The 22,282-nt window shown below is 46.6% G+C and overlaps 2 protein-coding genes across 5 annotated transcripts in view; one reads left to right on the top strand and one right to left on the bottom strand.

The window, feature by feature from the left end:
* Positions 1-4,512, bottom strand: part of ANKS3 (ankyrin repeat and sterile alpha motif domain containing 3) — a 31,735-nt gene extending 27,223 nt beyond the window's left edge. Inside the window, exons 1-3 of one of the 4 annotated variants that reach the window (XM_084818801.1) lie at positions 4,412-4,512; positions 1,576-1,751; positions 685-883 (exon numbers count right to left, since the gene is read on the bottom strand). In XM_084818801.1, coding sequence (XP_084674927.1) covers positions 685-883; positions 1,576-1,745 — 369 coding nt within the window. In that variant the 5' untranslated portion in view covers positions 1,746-1,751; positions 4,412-4,512. Of the gene's footprint in view, positions 1-684; positions 884-1,575; positions 1,752-4,205 lie in introns of all 4 variants that reach the window. The other 3 variants (XM_084818798.1, XM_084818800.1, XM_084818799.1) reach the window with 3 other exon arrangements.
* Positions 4,513-4,543: 31 nt separating this feature from the next.
* Positions 4,544-22,282, top strand: part of DNAAF8 (dynein axonemal assembly factor 8) — a 146,009-nt gene continuing 128,270 nt past the window's right edge. Inside the window, exons 1-7 of the mRNA XM_084818797.1 lie at positions 4,544-4,830; positions 7,307-7,483; positions 8,109-8,222; positions 10,582-11,112; positions 14,710-14,815; positions 16,849-16,990; positions 18,817-18,963. Of these exons, the coding sequence (XP_084674923.1) occupies positions 7,355-7,483; positions 8,109-8,222; positions 10,582-11,112; positions 14,710-14,815; positions 16,849-16,990; positions 18,817-18,963 (1,169 nt within the window). The 5' untranslated portion in view covers positions 4,544-4,830; positions 7,307-7,354. The remainder of the gene's footprint in view (positions 4,831-7,306; positions 7,484-8,108; positions 8,223-10,581; positions 11,113-14,709; positions 14,816-16,848; positions 16,991-18,816; positions 18,964-22,282) is intronic.

The raw sequence follows: 22,282 nt of genomic DNA, 5'->3' as shown, positions 1-22,282 counted from the left end.
CCATATTACACAGGCCTGGGGAGTGGGGGGGAGAATATCTCAATCAGCTCTTCAATACCGCCCCCGCCCCGCCCAACACAGACTTCAGGGATTCTCCCATCAAACTTGCTCCTACCTGAACAGCCCCACTTACTTTTGTTTTGCTTTTATTTCTTAGGGTGCAGTCTTATGGGATCCACCCTGGATACTCGAAAACCTCCAAACTCGGAGGCTTATGAGGATCCAATGCAGAGCAGGAGGCATATTGCACCTCCTGCCCCACATTTTAGCTAGATGGGTATTTCTGCCCGCCTAGCAGAGGCTTTGAGGAAGGGGAGAGAAGGATGCTGGGGATGGCCTGTATTCCTGTGTCCCCAGTCTCCTCCCCTCCCTGCTCACCAGAGCACGCCCCTTTTCACCCCTCTACAAGCTCACATTTACGAGCTTGGAGAGGAAGCTGGTGCAGTTCTCTCTGTGCCGGCTGCGAGGGGGTGGGTGAGGGGAGCTTGGACCCCTGGGTCCGAGGTCAGAATGCTATCTCCAGCCTTGGATCCAGGAATCCACAATATCCTATGTCTCCCAAACGCTGTCTAGGACGCATAGGATTGCTCTCTTAGTTATGGTACACTGAGAAAGACCGCTGGAAATGTATATGTTTAAAGTACATAGCTGATGCCTTCCACAGCTGTTACCAAGTATACCCACCTGAAGGAGGAAAGAGGCAGCACTCTCATTCCCACAGCTAGCAGCCAGCATAAGTGGAGTCTGCCCTTCTGGTGTTGATACGTTCACGTTCACACCAGCCTCTAGCAGTATACGCACAATAGTGTCATGACCAATATAAGAGGCATACATTAACGGGGTCCAGCCACCACAGTTCCTCTGATTCAGGTCCATTTCCCTGCTGGAAGGCATGAGACAAGTCCATTTTGTATGGGCAGCATATCACAAATTACCATGATTCATAAATTTCAAAGGTTGTTTCCTAACCTGCCCCGTTTCATAGCATCAAAATGGGTAACTACCTTAAAAGTCTTGTGGACAGCAGCAATCAATTTCTTCAGCCATTAGTGAGTGAGAGGATTATTAACTGCACTGTCTCCTGTATTTCTCCTTCTTTGCTTCAAAGGATTCTGGCAGATTTTAGTTACCTTTATGTTTCACAGAATGATTTTAAACAACCAGTGCTGACTTAAGGCCTGACCTGTGCAGCAAAATGAAGTGGTAGAATGGACTCTATCAATTTAGGCTGAAGATGGAGAATACTATTTGGAATGCTCCCCCATGTAATACACACCCTAGACCTGAAACACTAGTACATCAAAGGGGCATTTACAGCTCAGCCTGCTTGCTGCTGTGCCAGTTTTCTACTTGAAGGGGAATATATTGGGGGTTTTTAGTACAGAAGAGCATTCAAAAATGTGATTCCCTCCACTTGCTGTCTGAAGTAGTGCAGTCTATTCTACTACCTCAGGACTCTTAATTCTCCTGCATATGTAGATAAGGCCTCATTTATCTATTTAATTAGTTAACATGAGTAAAGGAAAGCTCTATTGAAGGATATTATTTCTTCATCTTAAGACATCTACTCCTTACCGTTGAATACCCTCCTTTACCACCTCATACTGGCCTATAGAGGCTGCTGTATGAAGGTCCAAAGGAACGTCTAACTCCTGGCGACACACCATCTGACCCACTCCATGCCACATGGTCAGGCTGCGATCCAGCAGTTCTGATTCGCTGGCTTCATCACTCAGCTCCGACATTGTGACCTAATGAGCCAAAGGAAGCACGTACCATCAGTTCTTCACCACCCTGTTTGAAGGATTACAGTAAGGTTGGCCAATGGTCTCAGGGTGTGATCTGAAGACACAGGATGAAGCTGGGATCCCTGTGTATGCAACCTTAGATTCCATGGACAAAAGGCAGGATACAAACAAAATAAACAGAATTGCGAAGACAAACTGACCTGTTCCTGTGTCTTTAACAGTAGTTTGATCTGCAGAAACCAGCAGGTGATATTTCTTCACAACATGCAATGTAGCTTTACCGCTTGATAATGTTCACAGATCTAGCTATTGTTAAAGGCATGGGAGCAGGGCTGCCACATACAACCTCATACAACCGCGCATTTCATGTAGCACTGCACTTACTTGGAAGCCTGGCCTTTTGAGACATCTATGATGATGTGTTGGCCCTCCCCAAAGTAGGGCTATCAACAGGCGATGTGAGACACAAAACAATGAATATACTGATTACCACTTGAAAGAGCCGTTTGCTCCAAAGCAAAAAAGGCAAAGTTGCAAGAGCAGGTTTCCCCATTAATTTCAACAGACAGGGCAGCTCTGGACATACAGAAAGGATGCATGCAGACACTATCCCCTCTATTAAAATGAACAAAGCAACTTGTGTAAGGGGCTCAGAATAAGCACTGGAAGGTACAGGAAGCATGTCCCACAAACCTGCTCTGAGATATTAATCTCTCTTATTTCCATCTCTTGGAGGGAGGAGGAACCTCCACTGCACCTATTATGCCTCTGGACGGTATTCCCATTACTATTGTTCTTGCTGGAAAGGAAAGGGTGTAATTTCACAGAATCCCTTGACTGCCCAACCAAGTTTATGTTTGGGAGACACAAAGCTAGCCTAAATTGTGTGTGCTCAAGCCGATGTCTGCTATTTGCCTTTGGACAAAGTTTCCCACTACACTTTTCGCTGCTCCCTCCAGCCAAAACATGGTTAGTTCCTCCATCTGCAACCTTTGCCTAGTTGCCAGCAGTGCAAGTAGTAACGACTCTGAAGTGGTAGCATCCTGTCTCAGTTTGGGGAAAAGAGCTGATGACATTGTATATAAAGCCCATTTGAAGGGCTTATTTGCCAGCATAGTAAATAACAGAAGTCCTATTACCAAAATACACAAACCTTCATTGGGACTATCATGCATTAAAAATACAAACACAAAACAGGGAAGAATACTATGGAGTGAAAATTGTGGGGACTGGGGAAAGCCCTCCACTCAACTGAATGGGAGTGGTGGTATAGCAATAGTTACCCCAGATCCAGTTAAGATGAGTACAGCTGTCAAAGCAGCTCTCCTCTTCAAATACATTCATATTTGACACTCAACTGCTCATTAGCACACATACAATGTACAAGCTACATTCTTCAAGAGCATAAAATTCTCTCTGGGATTATAAGTTTTGAGGAAAATATTCTGCACACAAATAAGACAGTTAAACACTTGCACTCAGTTTTGTAGTCAGTAGCTGTTTTGCTTCCTTTTATTGTGCAACAGCAGTGCCTCATTCACAGAATTTTACTGGGGGTCCAGATAATGTTGCCTTTCATTTGTAGCCTTCCCATGTTTCCCGACCACCTTGTCAGTAAAATATCAGTTACAGAAGCTGCACAATGCCTTTTGATTGTTAGAGCTAGTAGCCCCACATCTAGAAGCACTCTTACTTCAAAGACGTATATCCTATCTTTCCTCAAAAATCCTCAAGGAAATGAATAAAATAAAAGCCATATAAACTAACAAATTAGAAAAGCCATACAAATTAGAACATCAATTACTATCTAACAATATATTGTCTAAAGCACATTTTTTAAAAGTAAAAAAGAGCCATGCTGATCCATGAGATAGAGAAAAACAAAATCCAGTTGGGCAATAGATTACGTGGTGCAAAAAGAAAGGCATGGGGAAAGAAACCACGGAGTCCAAAGAATGGCTAAGTATTGTGGTTATTTTATGTATTTCTCATGTAAACCACTTAAAAAACCCTGTGATATCAAGCAGTATGTAAGCAGCCTGAATAAATAAAAATAAGATAAATGAGGCCTTCAGTATAGATACTTCCAGTCCCAAAGTGGAGATTTGTGTTCCGAATGAATTACTCAGTGATAAGTGTTGCAGGTATCAGATTACTTCCAGCAATGTGCGTGACGAAGAGCTCTGAAGAATTCAAAAGCTTGCCCATTTTTGAGCAATTTCGGTCTCTTCTAATAAAGGTATTGCTCAACTTCGAATATCTAATACTCAAACATCATGGCACGGGAACAGCCTTCCCTAACCTGGTGCCCTCCAGATGGGTTGGACTACAGGCTGGGGGATGCTGGGAGGTGTAGTCCAACCCATCTAGAGGGCATCAGGTCGGGGCTGCGCTAAACCAACAGCGGAGATAATACACCGATAATACGGCAGCAGTGCGAGTCATTGAAAAACACACCTCCAGCTGCTCTCGGCCACCAAGGGTACAGCGGGGACCCATCCCGCCTGCACCCTCAGGGGGAGCCCCCCAACACAGGGCCCGTCGCCAGGGTAAGCCTTGGAAGAACAGGCCTCCGAGGCCTCTTATGGACACAACCATCCGCGAGGGCCTTGACGACGGCAACTTTCCCCTCCACCCGCCGCCGAAACCTCACCCGCTTTTACCTCAGCTCGCCACAGCCGCTCTCCCGGAAATGCCCGACAACGACGCCAACCGGAGCGCGCCAGGACTTCCGGGAGGCCCCTCCCTCCCTCTCTCTCTCTCTCTCTCCCCCCCTCTCCGGCCACGTGACCCTCCTCCTTGAAAGGCCTTTCCCATTGCACCGCGCATCCACCGCCGTCGCTCACCCAACCAATGAAAGGCTGAGATTGCTCAAGGCTCCCCTCCCCCCCAACACGCCCTGCCCCGCCGCGCCTTCCGAGCCGACGAACCAATAAGATGCTCGCTCGCTCGCGGCGGGGGTAGGTCCCGTAAGGGGGAAGAGAGTGAGAGAAATGGAAGGGAAATGCAGAAATAACGCGGAGGCCACGGATCTTTTACTTCTCGCTCCCGACCCTTTCTGCTTCGGCACGTCCTTCCCGGTGTAAGTTTATCTTACTTTTTGTGACGTGTTTCCGAGGAGGCAGGCTGAGCCAAGCGGTTAGAATTGTAGTTTACAACCTGCCAGGACCTCAGAAATGGGCGGGGCGGAAGGGCGGGGCGAGTAGCCTGGAGCGAGTAGCCTGGAGGCGTTCGCAGTTTAAACGAGGTGTGTGGTGACGGCGGCGGGGGGGTATTAAACGGGAGGGCGGTGAGGGGGGGGGAGACGAGACGTTGTATTCGTGGGTTGGCTGAACAGGGGGTGGAACTCCGCCAATAGGGGCTACTAAATAGGCGGCGAGCGGCTAGGAGCGTCTGGTTGCTATGGAAACAGGAAAGGCGGTACCCGGCGCCTAAGGGGGCGTGGCGAACTGATGCGATGTTGTCATGGTTACAAGCTCTTTCCCCCCTCTCACTCCCCTCCCCTCCAGCACAGATGTAAATTGCTTCATACGCGCCTCAGCGTTTCAAAATCGAAGATCGCACAAATGTCAATGATAATATAATTATTAACAATAATAAATAATTATTGACAATAATAACGTCAAGTCGATGTTAAAATAAGTCCTAAAGGTCTGACTATTTTAAAAATAAAGGAGATGAAAAAATTAGAGAAGAACCAAACGTCGCTCCAGCAGTATAACAATCAAAACATCTAATGGCGCAATCCTACGCATGCTTAGACAGAGAAAAAGCCTACAACGACCAGCGTGCCCCAGCCAATGCTGGCTGGGGCATGCTGGGAGTTGTAGGCTTTTTCGCTGTCTAAGCACGCGTAGGATTGCGCCCTAAATATTCCATACAGTATGATCCAGATTGTATTGTTGCTCAGTCGTTCAGTCGTGTCCGACTCTTCGTGACCCCATGGACCACAGCACCCCAGGTCTTCCTGTCCTCCGCTCTCTCCCAGAGTGTGCTCAAGTTCATATTCATTGCATCGGTGATGCTATCTAGCCATCTCGTCCTCTGCCGTCCCCTTCTCCTTTTGCCTTCAGTCTTTCCCAGCATCAGGGTCTTTTCCAGAGAGTTTTCTCTTCGCATTAGGTGGCCAAAATATTTCAGCTTCAGCTTCAGCATCTGTCCTTCCAATGAGCACTCGGGGTTGATTTCCTTTAGGACTGACTGATTTGACCTCCTTGCAGTCCAGGGGACTCGTAAGAGCCTGGGCCTGCTTTTCCTGCCCTTCTGGTAGTTCAGGGGTGGCAGTTTGTGGTCCTCTAGTTTTGGCCTACATGCAAACAGATCGTTCCAGAGTCACAGGGCTGTGCTGTCAGTTTACGCGGAGCGCTGCTGGATCCGAGACCTAGCTTTCTGCCTCCATTCTGTCCAGTTTCACCTGGACTAAGTAGTTCATCCCCTGCAAGTCGTTAGCAAGGAGTCTGCGGCGTGCTCTCACTTCACACAGAGCTTGGCTCAAGGCAGGGTACCCTGTCTCCTGACCACACCAAGCTCCACACGAAGGGTGGGTAAAGATGGAGGCTGTGCAGCACCGGCTCCAGGTTTCAGTCCCTGCCCGCCTGCCCCTCACCCCTGGAAAAATGCCATTTGGTGGGGGCTGGCCTACATTGGTGTGTCCTCTGGCAGGCTTACTTGGTGATGGTGGTGGTGGATGGCTGGGTCTCTGAGCCATCTGCCGTTTTAATTTCCCATGCAACATGGCAGGGTAGCACCATATGTTGGCTCCAGACTAAGTTAACCATGAGAGCTTTTAGCTGTATGTCAACTAATAAATATTTGATGATTATGATTATATTTTAGTCCCATTGAAATCAATGGGACAAGCTAGTCATGACTAACTTGATTTCCCATTGATTTCTATGGAGCTAAAGCATAACTATGTTAGTGTAGGTTCAACCCTGCGTTGGGGCCATTGTGGGTACTTAAGACGGTAGGGAGGCTCACAGACCTACCCACTCAGTGGAGGGATCTAAATTTAGTGTCAGCAGTGTGCCCTGCCAGGGTACTTGAGGCCCAGCAGCTGCCAATGGATGCCAGCTGCTGATGCTAGCCCTGAGGCCTTGACTCTTGCTGTGACCCTTAACAGATCTGAGCCCTGACAGGTGCCTATCTCTGCTGGCTGGTAGTGCCAGCTATACATATCCATTGTGTTAGAATTCAGTGAGAGGGAAAAGCTACTGTATACTGCAGTGCACATCCATCAGTGCTGAGATGTTACTGATCCTCAAACAATGGATCAAGTGCTACAGGATTCTCAGCCAGTTCTTATTTCTTTATCACATCACTATCCCATTCTTTCTTCAAGGAGCTCAGAGCATTGCATATGGGGTTATCCCAGTTTTATTCTTACTACAACTGTTTGACATAGTTTGAGACATCAAGAAGACCAGCATAAGGTCTTCTAGTGAGATTCCTAGTTAAGTGGGAATTCAAATATAAGACCCACCCAGTTCAAGATTATACTCTTTCCCCTTCATCTATGCAGACATCCTGACCTGTGCTTTGCCCTCTTCTTTCTTTAGTGCCATGCGCTGAAACTCAGCTAAATAGATTGTAGAGAACCACTTCCAATGGAATCTGAGGACCAAAGGAAGGAAAAAGAAGGTCCCACTGACCTTCCAACAACACCTTTCCAATGGGGATCTGTTCTGTCTGCAGTAAAAGATCAGATTCCCTCGATGGATTCTGATATATCAATGGTAAGTGCTGTTCTCCGTTTTCTGTTCTCAGTCTTCAGCAATCCTGGATATCTATTCAAGATGTATGGCAGCCTTCCCCAACCTGATGCCCTCCAGGTGGGTTGGACTACAACTCCCATAATCCCTAGCCAACATGGCCACTGGGAATGTCAGGAGTTGTAGTCCATCCCATGTGGAGGGCACCAGGTTGGGGAAGATTGATGCAGAGATTTGCAAACTCCTCAGGAAGGCAGTTTTCAACTCAGATGTTTTACACAGCTAAAATTAAGGAGGACATGGGGTTAATTTATAAGACCTGAATAGACTGCTTTCTTGCCTGGGGGTGGGGGTAATTCAGAGTGTGGTAAAATATTGTGGGTTTGCATCAACCATATTAATCACATTGCTAATCCTATTATCTCTGTTCAGTTCCCTTGAGTGGTTCTATCTTTTTAAAAAAAAATTACAGTTAAATGTCACAGTTTTTGACATGATTTACTTCTAAGTAAATGTGCGTAAGTTCACACATTTATATCATGACTAGTGAGATCCCCAACAAAGGGGGTGAGTGCCAGTGCCAGCAGTTTCCTTTCCCACCTCTGTTGCCTTGGAATGACTTTCATTGTTTCTCCCTACCATTTGATAGTCTGATGGGGAAGAAGATGGGGAGCTTTTCATCTTCCAGCGAGATCAACCCAACCTGATTCCAGACTTGTCAGATGAACTCGAAGACCTTCCTCCAGAAGAAGCACACCAGCAGGTCATTGATCATGCCTAAAGTCACTGGCTTCAGCCCCAGTATGGCAATGCCTTTATTGTTGTTGTTCAGTCATTCAGTCATGTCCAACTCTTCATGACCCCATGGACCATAGCACACCAGGCCTTCCTGTCCTGCGCTCTCTCCCAGAGCGTGCTCTTTACAGCATTGGACTTTCTTTTCACCACCAGACACATCCACAGCTGAGTGTCCTTTTGGCTTTGGCCCAGCCGCTTCACTCTTTCTGGCGCTACTTGGAAATTCCCTCTGCTCTTCCCCAGTAGTATATTGGACACCTTCCGACCTGAGGGGCTCATCTTCTGGCATCATCTCTTTTAGCCTTGTGATACGTTCCATGGGGTTTTCTTGGCAAGAAGGGTTGCCATTTCCTTCTCCAGTGGACCACATTTTGTCAGAACTCTCTGCCATGACCTGTCCATCTTGGGTGGCCCTGCACGGCATAGCTTATGGCTTCACTGAGTTACGCAAGCCCCTTCGCCACAACAAGGCAGTGATCCATGAAGGGGAATGCCTTTATTAGGTGTGCATATGGGTGCATGCAAAAGTAGGGTGTGGACTTGCTGCTGCAACATTTTCAGTTTATAAAAACATTAAGATGGGGTGTAGGAGGAGTTATGCAGGTATACTAGGGGCAAGAGAGATAGCAGATGCTTCCAGAGGGAATACACATGAATTTGTGGCATTTTGGTTGGTCCTAATAAAGGTATTACCATCCTTTACTCCTGGATTTTTTTTTTTCTTCTTCTAATGGACCAGCATGGCTACTTCCAAGTTTTGGTTTCAGTCATCTGGTTTCATACCAGAGACCAAATTTGTAGGAAATGTCTCCTTTTGCCATATATAGAAAATGGAGAAAAATTACTTGGCAAGCACACCCAGAAGGGATGTTAAATCCCTAAGGAAATGGAGGAGAAAAGCTGCTCATCTGGGCTTGCTTGTCCCTTCTTCCGGTGCACTTTGCCCTCACTGGCAATTACTTCCAGGTGTAGACCTGTTGAAAGGTTGACAGTAAGTATCCCATGGGTCTTCAGCTAGTGCAGCATTCCCCAACCTGGTGCACTCCAGATGTGTTGGATTACAATTCCTATCATTCCCAGCCAGCATGGGAGTGTGGTCCAACATGTCTGGAGAGCACCAGGTTGAGGAAGGCTGCACTAGTTGAAGACCCATGGGATTGCCGAGCTTTCAGTAACCCTTACAGCAGGGGTCCCCAACACAGTACCTGCAGGTGCCATGGCGCCCACGGGGACCTCCAGCAGCATCTGAGAAGCTCTCTACTCCCTGCCCCCTTCAAAATTTAATTTTTAATAAAAACTTGGAAAGTGTTGGGTCACCCAGTTCTCCTTCCTGTTCCTGAACCTGCCACTGATCTGCTGTTACAGGACAAGAAGACAAGGAAAGAGTTGCTTCCTGGCCCCACCCAATCTTCCGTCCACACAGACCTTTCCCCTTTGGTCTCTCTCTAACTTTCCACGCCTAGCCTCTAGCCTGGCTATTTCTCCCCCATCCTTAGCCTTGTTCTTTCACTCCCTTCCTAGCTCCCCTCCTAGCTCCCTTCCTTGCTCTTTCTCTCCCACTCACCCCTTTATTTGTATTTAACAGCAAAATAAAGTTCTCTCCACTCCTAGCCTCTAGCCTAGCCATTTCTCCCTGACACCTCTGTCTCCCCTCTCCTAGCCTCACTCTTCCTCTCCCCTCTACCCCTTTTCCTTGCTGTTTCACTCTCCCTCCCGGCCTTTAGCCTTGCTGTTTCTCTCCCCCACACCTCTTTTGACTAGCCAGGCCCCCATGGCAGCCATTATGTAACTAGCCGCATCCTCTTTGGGAGCAATTTTGCGGTGGTTCCCACAGCAGTTTCTCAAATTCCCAAATGTGCCCATGGGTTCAAAAAGGTCAGGGGGTCCTGCCTTACGAAGTAACAGGCTGACCTAAGTGGGCTTCCACCGGTGCCACTGAAACATTTGATTCTGAAAAGGTATAGAGAGGCAAGGAGAAGGATGTGGGAGTCTCTACACTACAAATGTAACCAAACTCCTATAGAAGCAGTTTGTCATGACACCTCATCCTCCACTCCAAATCTTGGAAACTGTAGTTAAGACATTTCTACCCCCTCCCCTGAACTGCACTAGTGAGAAGGAATGAATGCTAAATGAGTACGTCTGTGCAGCAATCCCCATTTTGGGGGTTTATAACTGTTGTCATTGGTGGGACCCAATGTGTAATTTTAATATGCCACCATGTTTGAAATCACACATGACTCGTTCAGTCTTTCTGGTTTTAAGCATCTGATCTTCAAATAGTGATTACTGAGATGTGACTGGTGTCTTTTCTGCACTTTCAGAAAACTTTTGCATTCATGAGATATCCAAGAGAGATCTGGAATGAAGATGGAGGCAATCTGACTTTTCAAAAAGACAAGAATGTCCTTCAATCTGTGTCTAGGGGACGCCTATTACTAAACAGAGACAACTTTGGCCTTCTGACTGAAGAAATATCAAGACAACAAGCCATAGCTCCTTCGGAATTATCTACAGATGAGCATAAAAGTGGAGAGGGAATCTCAGGAATCTTCCCAGAGAAAGAACAGGATCTTAGGAAAGACAAGGACACTCATCCTGGTTTATCACTCGATATGTCACCATCTATGGAAGTGCCACCTTTTTTGATGTTAAGCACCAGCGAAAAAGAACGGAGAAAAATAATAGAAACAAAAATCCTCTCCAAGGCAACACTGGGCCCCCCTTCTGGAGAAGTAGATCATCCACAGCCCCAAAATAATAACAACAATTTAGAAAGATTGGCAAAAGCAGAAAGGGATCTGGGAGCCATTTCAGATGAACACCCTCGAGAGTTTATGCTGTTTGCCTTCAAGGTATGTATGGGACTAGGATTCCCTTTTCCTCTTTGAAACAGCCTCTCCGCCTTCTATTGATGGCAGGCAGAATATGGAAGATGAAGGTCTAAATATGCCGAATGTCAACTGAACTTGTTAGGCTGAATGTTAAATGTACTGCCAGATAAAGGGTGGAGATGGACATTTGAAGGTGGTATGACAGAGCTGTTGTTACCAGTGATGGCCACACTCATCCCACTATTCTGTCTCTATTTATGGGGGGTTTCCAGTTTTTCTGGCACTTCTGATTGATCAGAGATATTAGCAGGAGAGGGAAAAAGCCAGTATGCTTATCATAGGCAACAGCAGCTCCGTCATGTTGGCTGTCCCTTAGCCTCTTCCAAACTCCCACATACACCAGGTAGCAGACAAGGCCCAGACCAAGAGAGCACTAAGGTAGCTTTATTCGGGATGGTGATGGGCCAAGTATCACCTCCAAATCCATTTTCTGAGGTGACAGAGGTAAGTTCTTTAATACACCAGCAGAACAATCCTATATTCAGGTACGCCGGGGGAAGAGAGATGTTGTCACTATGCCAGTGCAATGTCCACCACATCCTACACTTGCCAGCCCAGAAAATGAAGGGGGTGGGGACACTGCTCCAAAAAACACAGGGCAAAGTGACTTTCCATGAATCCAAAGAATTTTATTTGCAACGTGTCGCAGATTCAACAACTTCACTGGCTTCTGGTCTGCCTTCAGGCACAATTCACAGTGTTGGTGAACTACAAACTCCAACAAAGCCCTATACATCTTTGGACCAGGCTGTCTGAATGACCACATTCTCTCATTCAACTCAGATTCTCTCATAAGACCTGGGGAGGCCCTTCCCTTGGTCTCACCACCATCTGAGGGATGTTTGGTGGGGACGCAAGAGAGGGGCTTCTCGGTGGCTGCTCCCAGGCTCTGGAACTTCCTGCCAAGGTAGGCTAGGTTGAATCTCTCTCTGTTGTCCTTCTGCCAGCATGCCAAGTTTTTATTATACAGGTTGTAATACAGGTTTCACATACCGGGGCTCTCAGATTCAAATCTAGGATACAAAACCACATTGAGGCAAAGCTGAGCCAATCAGGAGTTGTGCTACATGGACCCATAGTCTGGCTCCTGTATGAGCCAACTAGCCCCTCTGGCCCGCCCTCTCTCTGTCAACCAGGACCGGCCCAAAACATATTGCTGTCTGAGGTGGAGGACAAGATGGCGCCCCTGCCCATTCCATGTACAAAAGCTTACTGGACTGGCAGGTGAATCTGTCTTCAACACTAATGATGAGAACTTGAAGGCAGCTGGCTAACTTAGGGGGTGCAGAGCAGGCTGCAAGGCACAAAGTTCTTTCCTTGAACACCTTGCTGCTGCCTCCCAGCATCTGCCATCTGAGGCTTTTACTCTGCCTAATGGTAGGGCCAGCCCTGCTGGCAACCTGTGTGACGAATGCCTGCCTGCACCTGGGCAGGCTATTTTGTCTCCCCCTCCTCCATTTTCCTTCCTCAGATCTCTCCCATTTCATAGTGCTACATTTGTAGATCCTTCCCCAACCTGGTGTCCTCCAGATGGGTTGGGCTACAACTCCATAGTCCAACCCATCTGAGAGGCACCAGGTTGGGGAAGGCTGATCTAACTTCAGCAAACTGGAACTGGGGATTCAGTTCAAGCTGGAGGCACCAGGTTGGGGAAGGCTGTTCTATGTTCAGCAAATTTGAACTGTCTCAGAGCTCATAATCTTAGATACTACTCACTCCCAAAGTATTTCAGTTACTTCAAAATAATGTTTGACAGAAAGACCCAACTATCATTCCACCTGCATGGCTACAGCAGTTGTGTAATTTAAGTATATTTGTTCCGCTCCTTTGAAAACGCAGACTCAGCTCTGGTATCAAATGTTTCTATTGTCCTGCCTTCTTCATCTCTTCCATTCTGCTGAGAGACACTGTTTGCCTCAACTAGTAAATTGCTACTGTCTTGCCAAGTCGCAATTAGCTCTTGTCTAAATATTACAAATTAAATTGGAGAATCTGGTGAATGCCAAAAGTGTAAGCTGCCGTGTTAGAGCAGCGGTATTCATGGGCATCTCCACTCCTTTGAGGTTTATCAGACAGGAAACGGCAGAGAGGCTCTTTTCAGACAGCATGACAAACAAAGGAGATTATTACAATAGAAAGCACATTCGCTTTCAGCACTGACACTGTTTGGATCAGAATGAAAGGACTGAATTTAAATGTTTGTTGTAACTGTGATCCTAGTCAGTTGTAATTGGCAGTTTACACGTTCTTCAGACTGATTCTACAAATGCTATTATTAACTGCCCTGAAACGGTCAGTTTATAACACAGATCCATGGCTCTAGAATGAAAAACAGCACATTCAGGGCAGTTCATATTATGAAATACAATGTTCATATTACCTTTTTCTGCATATGCACTGGGAACAGATGTACGGGAAGGTGGATGAAGCCCTATTGAACAATCAGGTAGCCTGGTTCAGGTGGCTTTATGCATTCTGCAAGACAATCAGGAAAGTGCCTTTTTCTTCTGACATATACCAAAGTTACAGTACAAAAGAGAGGATTTTGAATTGGCCAGCTGTATGTAACAGTGGCTAGGTTGTTATACTCTAAAGGCACAATCTTATGCATGTTTAGACAGAAAAAACGTCTTAGAACTCCCAGCATTCTCCAGCCAGCATGGCTGGCTGGAGAATGCTAGGAATAGTAGGACTTTTTTCTGTCTAAACGTGCTTAAGATTGGGCCCTAAATATTGAAAATCACTGAGAGTACAGGATGGATGGCTAAGATGTGGGAATATGCTGCAGTGACCAAATCAACACATTTTATAAAATATTGACCAAACAAATTATTTTGTTGATACAGGAGCACTATAAGATTTTGCAATCTAAGAGAGCAATCCTATGGCTTCTAGACACTGTCTAGATAGCCATAGGATTGGGGGGGGGTTGTAACCCATGCTCCCCACCCCCTTGGTACCGCACCACTGCTGTCTCCGTGCTTCTAAACATAGCGTGGAGAGAGTGAAAAGGGGGTGGTCCCAAGGGAGGGGAGCACGGAAGCCACTGTACACACCTTCCTATCAGGTCTACGGGCCCTTCCCCTCCCACAAATGCAGGGTGGCTGGAACACTGAGGAGAGGATCCCCTCCGTTCTCTGTCTGCCCTGCATTGGATAGGTGTCAGCCTCTGAGTTCGGAGGCTGATGTCTATCTCGATAGAATTCCGCCCTAAATCTTTTAGCTTCAAGGAAGATATCTGAGGGATGGCTGCTATCTTGGATGGCTTTAAAAGGGGATTAGACAGATTCATGGAGGACAAGGCTACCAATGGTTTCTAGTCATGATCTATTACTTACTATTAGAGGCAGTATGCCTCTCAATGCCAGGCGCTGGGGAACATGAGCAGGAGGGTGCTACTGCACTCATGTCCTGCTTGTGGACTTTCTATAGGCATCCTGTTGGCCACCGTGGCAACAGAATACTGCACTAGATCGACCTGTGTTCTGAAGAGCAGGGCTCCTCATATGTTCTTAAGCTTTACAGTAGCACCTATTCAGTCACAAATTGTTCTTTCAGGAAATTGAGAAGTGGGATCTAGACAAAGTTCTACAGGGCCTCGAGATGCGAAGTGATGACCGTACAAGCTGGACAGTGGAAACTGCTGTTCCTTCAGTGAACCATGGTGAGATCAGGAAACATGATTTGTGTTTGCTTGATGTGTTCAATCAGTTGAAATGCAGCAGAGTATCCATGGAGGCACAAGTCAGATTTCAAAAACCGAGCTCAAAAGTCATGCCATATTTGAGTCCTGACTTTCTTGGTGTTATTCCTACTGAGAACGTACCCAGTTTCTTCTCGATGGCCTAATTGTCTATTCTGCATATTTACTCAGAAGCAAGTCCCACTGTTCAATGAGACTTGCTTCTAAGTTAGTGTACAGAGGATTGCAGCCTGAGTGTGCTAACACTGAGGGCATAAAATGTTGTGTTATCCGTCCCCCAGTGGGAGCATATTCCAGTGTCCTCTAAAGGATTTGGACCTTTGTGTCTTTCAGATGAATTGGCACTCAAGAAAGTTTGCTTTTTTTGTGTATTTTAATAGAACCATAGAATCATAGAATAGTAGGGTTGGAAGGGGCCTACAAGGCCATCGAATCCAACCCCTGCTCAATGCAGGAATCCAAGTCAGAGCATCCCTGACAGATGGCTGTCCAGCCTCATCTTGAATGCCTCCAGTGTGGGAGAGCCCACTACCTCCCTAGGTAATGGGTTCCATTGTCATATTGCTCTAACAGTCAGGAAGTTTTTCCTGATGTTCAGCCGGAATCTGGCTTCCTGTCACTTGAGCCCATTATTCCGTGTCCTGCACTCTGGGATGTGTTTTTAAAATAAACAGAACAATAGTATTAAACACACCAACATCCTAAATATATTTTGTTCAACTTTAAGCAAAGATATCATTCTAATATCACCTGTTACATTTTTCATTTCAATCAGCCTTCCCCAACCTGGTGCCTTTCAGAATGTGTGGGACTGCAGCTCTAATCATCCCCAGCCATGCTGGCTGGGGGTGATGAAAGTTGTCATACAACACTTCTGGAGGGCAGCAGGTTTGGGAAAGTTTCTGGAGTTATCATCAAACTTGCTGTCAAGATTGCTGAAAAGAAACTAAGATTCAAAATAGGTTAAAACAGGGATATAAATGCCTTGACCGTATAAATAAATCTACACCTCATTTCCCAATGGGCTAGTCCAGTCTTCCCTGACCTGGCCCCCAGATGTTTTGGACTACAGCTCCCAGCACTCCTGACCATTGGCTATACTGGTGGGGCTGATCAGGGATGCAGCTTGGAGCTGCTGAAAACCTAGGAATGGCTTGGCCAACTCACTTTTCAAAGTCTCTGCCTTCTTAGTCAGTGGAGGGTGGAGCTGACAGGGGGAGAGATACAAGAGAAAAAATGTCCTATGCTGGCTGGGGGGTGCTGGGAATTGTAGGACATTTTTTCTGTCTCACGGAGGAGAGGATTAACCCATTCCTGTCAGCTCCACCCTTCGCTGACCAAAAGGACACTTCACAGGATGTCTAAAAGCCATCTGAGGCTTTTACCTCACTCTGCCTAATGGTAGGGCCAGCCCTGCTGGCAACCTGTGTGACGAATGCCTGCCTGCACTTGGGCAGGCTATTTTGTCTCCCCCTCTTCCATTCTCCTACCTCAGATCTCTCCCATTTCATAGTGCTACATTTGTAGATCCTTCCACAACCTAACTTTCTATTTCCATCCAAAGGGCCATGGTTTGGATCCCAAAGACCCCAGCATCTGGCATATTTTAGCCTTCCCTCCACCTCTAAAGCCCCTGCTATCTGGGTGGTGGAATTGCACTACTCCACACTTGTATCTCTCCGCCGTCTCCACTTTGCACTGCTTCTCCCAGCCTTATACTTCCATCCAAGCTTGCGGCACTGCCAGACGACCAACCAGTTGCAATCACTTCCAACATATCCCTGCAGTTTGCACCCCCCACATCGGGCTTCCTGCACCTATCCTGGTGGCTTGGTGCGCTCCACCTTGGGAAACCCTGGTTTATTTTCTGTCACACGTATGACCAAATTGTGCTGTTGCTTGATGATCCTGCCCTTTGGGAAAGCAAGATGCTACACCTTGACATTCCTTTCACCAGTGGGACTAAGTGGCTCTTTTCTCTGTTGCATCTTCAGAAACCTTCAGGGCTCTGTCACAAACGAGGCTCATGGGAAAGCTGGAAGAGCTGTCTCTCAAGCAGTCCCAGGCATTTTTCTCACACCGCAGGAGGTTCCTCACCAAGCTGCCCCACTTCGATGAGTGCCAGGGGGATGGGAGGTAGGTAGGTTGCCGTGGGTCAAGAGTATGTTCTTCTGTGCACCTGCTGTCGATGCTTATGATTAAAGAAGACTGCCCAGGAAACAGGGGTCTCGAGGGCTGGCTCAGGTGTTTTTGCTGTACCAAGAAGATGCTGTCCAGTGTGATGTGGTGGCAGTCTTCCCCACCTGGTGCCTTCCAAATTTATTGGATTACACTCACATCCAATTGCTCTAAACTAGCAGTCTTTAAGCCCCTGAAACGGTGGGGGTCTCGAACCAGGGCCTCCAGCAGCCAGGCTCCAGTGCTTGACCACCATCACCTTGGGTTATCATTCCCCAACCTGGCACACTCCAGATGTGTTGGACTACAATTCCCAACATCCCCAGGCCAGCCTTCCCCACCTTAGTGCCCTGCAGATGTTTTGGAGCTCAGCTCCCACCAGCCCCAGCCAGCATGGCCAATCGTTAGGAATGCTGGGAGTTAAAGTCCAGAACATCTGGACTGCACCAGGTTGCCTCCCACTGGACTAAGTGAACCAAGTGGGAAAAGGTGCTCTCTAGGTTCCAGCTGACTCCCAAGCCAGGTGGGGCAGTCCAGGCCTGATAATGCTGCTGCAGACAAGCCAGCCCGTCAGTATGAGCAACTTGTCTGGAGTATGAGCACTCTTGTTTGCTCCCATTTCCTGGGTGCTACCTGCGATTGGTACCCCCTGCTTGCCTTTGACCGCATCTGCTTCTGACCCCTTCAACCTTCTATTGCTCTCTTGTAAATTCAACCTTCTGTACTTCCCTCTTGGAACCTTTGATTCTCATGTCTATTGCCTCTGCCTTCCTGATTGTCTGTGAACATGTCTATGGCCCTTGTGACCCGGGTCTATCCCTGCCTGAACTGCAGCCTGTCTTCGAGCTGGCCAGGGCCTTTCAGTCTAGCACATTGATATTTGGTATATCTATACTGCTCATTGAAGCCACTTTATGGCTGCAGTCCTAGGCACACTTATGTGGGGGTTAAAAGCTCCATTTAACTCAGTGGGACTTACGTCGGAGAAAACATGTACAGAACTGGGCTGTAAAGCTGGTTTAATTGTCATGGCGCACCCTCCGCCCCAACAAAAGACCCCTCAGTAGCGCTAGTTTGTATTGGTACTGAGAATTCTTCGTCAGTGGCATAATGGTCAATGTTGACGTGCAGGCACTCATTATGATAGTCCCCATAGACACCCTGCCCCCCGAAGAGTCCAAAGATGCAGGCAGCTTTGTTGATCCATGTCAATAAACCACTTCTACCAGTTTTTATCACCAGGAGCAGTTCTTTTATAAAGCAAATGAGTCTTCGTTGCCCCTTCATTTGGGGTTTAGCAACCCCAAAATACTTTGCATTCCAACAGGGATAGCTCATAACAATATGTTGTTGCTGGGAACATCTGTTCCCCCACAGCTACTGTGAGGACTGCAGCTAAGCTCAGAGGGAACAGGGAAGCAGGAGGGGAGTGGCTGATGACATCATCATTTCCGCTGAGCAAAAAGTCATGGTGCTTCCACCCTGCGAGCCCTGGCTTCGCTACAGCACTGTCCTTAGAGCTCCTTAGCCATCTCAAAGTACTGTAGTTCCCAGTGTTCCTTGGTTGGGAGCAATGTCAGCTAAACAGGTTTGGAACTGGTATAAATTTCCAGTGTAAACATGCTTGTTATGGACACAATGTAATGGGAAATGCCGCCCTTGCTAGTGTGCAGAACTAATGCAATGAACTTACCGTAGATGTATTTCTAGCCATAATGAAGTGTAGTTTGTGCCTTATTTTGTGAAGATGGATAATCTGCTGACACAGCGATTTATATTCTTAGAGATGTCCCCATCCTGGCACCATTGACAAATGGTCGAAGCCTGACTCCAATGGAATTGCAGTGTGCTCCAGAACCACCGACTGTGTATATTGATTTAAGGGATGCAGTAGCTCAGAAGTCTGAGTTGTTGGATGATGAAAAGCAAAGGTAATAATCACCAGCATGTGACACTGGAGATTATTGTGGGACCAGAGGCAGCTAAAATGCAAATGCAGCTTTCCTACCCTCTGAGATGTGGAAACTAAAATGAAAGAAAAGAACCCAACTCTCCTTTATTCATGTGTGATACTGTAATCCATCCCAGTAGTCAGCAGCAATCCAGAGCTAGAGGAACTGAAATGGCAAACTCCTGATGCCAGAACTACCTTCTTTTTAAAAAGGGTGGGACTAGTAGGCCAGTGGTAAAGCACATGCTATGCGTTGTATCCAATGATGCCATTCTGCTTGTGCAAGCTGTTTCACAAGGTGTTGCACAAGTTATTCCACAAATCATTGCAGAACTCATTATGACTTCATTAGACTAGGTGTTGCTTGCGCTAGTTGTGCTATTTCTGGGCTATATCCAATGTTATGTTAGCAGAACATTTACAAGAGTTGGCTTTGTTCTGCTAGCGGTTGTGCAACTGCTTTCAGAACTAGCACAACTAGTACAAACAACAACTAGTTTAATGAAGTAATGAGTGGTGCAATGCCTTGTGCAACTACTTGCAGAACAGCTAGTGCAACACTTTGTGCCAGCAGAATCAAAGTACTGGATTTGACACTTGCACAAATATAAAAACAGGGTTTCCACAAGCGGTAGAAGGTTTGCACTAGCAGTGTGACACCACTGGATGTAGCCCATATGGTGGAGAAGGTCCCAAGTTCAGTTTCTAGAATCTCCAGTTCAAAGGATCTGGTAGCAAGTCATGGGAGAGGTCTCTGCCCCCTGAGCCCTTTGAGAGCCGATGCCTGTTGGAGTAAACAACATTGGACAAGATGGACAAACGGTCTGACTCAGTGGGGCCATTCAGACAACATGCTAACCCACACTCAGTGGTTGAGTGTGGGTTGTTTTTGAACCATGGGTTGTCTGTTGAACTGTGGGTTACTTTGTTGTTTGAACGTCTGCAGTGTGGCTTGTTAACCACCCTGAACAATCCAACAACAGCCATGGGTTCTCAAGGTGGCTTGTTTGAGAAAATAAACCATACCGCATGGTTAACAAGCCTTCCTGCAGACATTCAGACAACACACCAACCCACAGTTCAACAACCCACAGTTCAACAACAACTCACACTCAACCACTGAGTGTGGGGTAGCATGTTGTCTGAACAGCCACACCATCAAGCAGCTGCTTCATATATTCTTTTCTAGATCGGCACTGCCTTTTCTCCTTCACACTAGAAACTTGTTGGCCGTAGCCAGACCTTTGGTTTCCACTGGAAGAATTAGGTGGGAAATATGAGGGCTGCAGGCTTCAATCAGTTTAAATGGTAGATTAACAAATTAGAATTTTTGTTGGCAAATCACCAGGGAGTCATTTTAATCAATGGGGCTGTGAGTTAAGGGGATATTTAGTTTTTGAGACTATTTTGGTTTTGGCACATTGTAATAGAGAATGAAAAAGAAGTTAAAGATGGCCTTTCCTTCCAGAGGTCAGTGGTAGCTTCTGCAAGCTATTTTACACTTCAGTGTTGCAGGAAGGCTCCTATATTGAGAATCTGATAATATGAAAGTATATTTAAACTGATTTGACTTACTTAATCAACAATTATTTAACTCACTGATAGCCCTAGAAAACAGCCTTCAGAAACCTGGGTGGACAGCTGAAACTTTCTGCTTGCTCTAGACCTCAGGAGTTCTGTCCCATGAACAGGGATGTCTGTCGCTTGGAAATCTGGCCCTTTGGGGGCTTGCTGGACTTCCACGGCACACCTGACTTCACTTTTGTTTGTGAGCTGCGCTGTGCGGTTTCCCTAAGTTCCAGGGACTTTTAATGCATTTTTTCTGGTCTTGGCTGTACTTTGCGCAAATAGAGATTTGCACAAATTATGGCTGCAAATTGCATAATTTTGCATAATTTGTGCAAATTATGGCCATAAGTTGCACAAATTTGAGCAAATTATGGCTGAAATGTGTGCAAATTATGGCTGAAATTTGTGCAAATTATGCAAATTTGCAGCCATAATTTGCGTGAATGTTTTTTGCACACGCAAACATTTGTACAGAAATTCCACCTCATTCCTTGCAGTAGGGACAGCTGGTGGAAGATGGAACGGAGTCTGGGGGGCCGAGCCAATGAAAACTCATCGAGCTCCACCCCCCACAACCAGATTCCTCCTATCCATGAAACAGGGTTTTCCAGTTTTTGGATTGATGGGAGTCAGCTGGCCTTTCTCCAGGGTAGAGGCACCCAAGTCAAACCCTCTCCAGGTTCTACCTTCATCAAAACAGACAAACCGAGACAGAGAAACAGAGATGCAGGCAAGGTGCATACTAAGGTAAGTGAACTGAGCAGAGTTTATTTAAGAGAACTGCCATTCTTAAAAGGAGAAATTGAGAAATGCAATAGACAGTTTCAAACTGATCCAATTTATCCCTTGCTAGCCGACTCTCACTCCATTAGAGATACAAGGTTGCTCTATGCAGCACATGTCAGAAAGAGCTATGGCTTTAGCGGTGTCTGTTGGGCCCAAAGCTCAAGAGTAGAGAACATTCTTTCCAGGCAGAATATCAATCCCTGGCATCTTCAGGTAGGATGGGAAAACCTCTGAAAGCCTGAGAACTGCTGCCAGTCAGTGCAGACAGTACTGGGATAGATGAACCAGTCGTCTGACTTTGTATAAGGTGACTTCATATCTCTATACCTATATCAAGGGTGGGCAACCTATGGCCCTCCAGATGCTTCGGCCTACAGCTCCCATCAACCCTATCCAGCATAGCTGAAGGTGAGGGATCATGGTAGTTTTAGGCCAAAACATCTGGAGGGCCATAAGTTGCCTACCCTTGATCGATGGATCAATCTATTTATTGTGTGTGTATGTGTATGTATGGTCCTTTTACAGAAAGGGGGAGGGGGTAAGGGGAACATGTTCAGACCAGAAACTTGTATATCCATCATGACTTCGCATTATGTGAAAGTTTTAATACCTGAAAAACAACTGAGATGTCTTTCTGCCAGCAGCCAATTTTGTCAAATCATCTTAGGCCCACAGCCTTCAGTTACAGTCAGGGCCAGAAATATTGGAGCAAGGATAACTGTTTTGGCAGTTGGCCTCTGTACACCACCACACTGAAGTTGAAAGGAAACACACCCAGATGGGAGCAAAGTCAGGACTCTCAGCTGTAATTCAAGGGGTTTGACAAAAGGGGGGCACTAACCATTCAGGAAGGACAGCCAGTGGCATACACACACACCCATCGTTGGGAGCTCATAAGTAATGGAATGGCTGACAAGCAGCTGCATGGCCAGGTGTGGCCTGTT

The sequence above is a fragment of the Heloderma suspectum genome, chromosome 12 (genome assembly GCF_057233095.1).
Source record: "Heloderma suspectum isolate Gila_16-S chromosome 12, 16-S_ref, whole genome shotgun sequence".
NCBI classification, from domain to species: domain Eukaryota; kingdom Metazoa; phylum Chordata; class Lepidosauria; order Squamata; family Helodermatidae; genus Heloderma; species Heloderma suspectum.
Note: the sequence above shows the minus strand (reverse complement) of the source record. Positions and strands in the feature narration are given on the sequence as shown.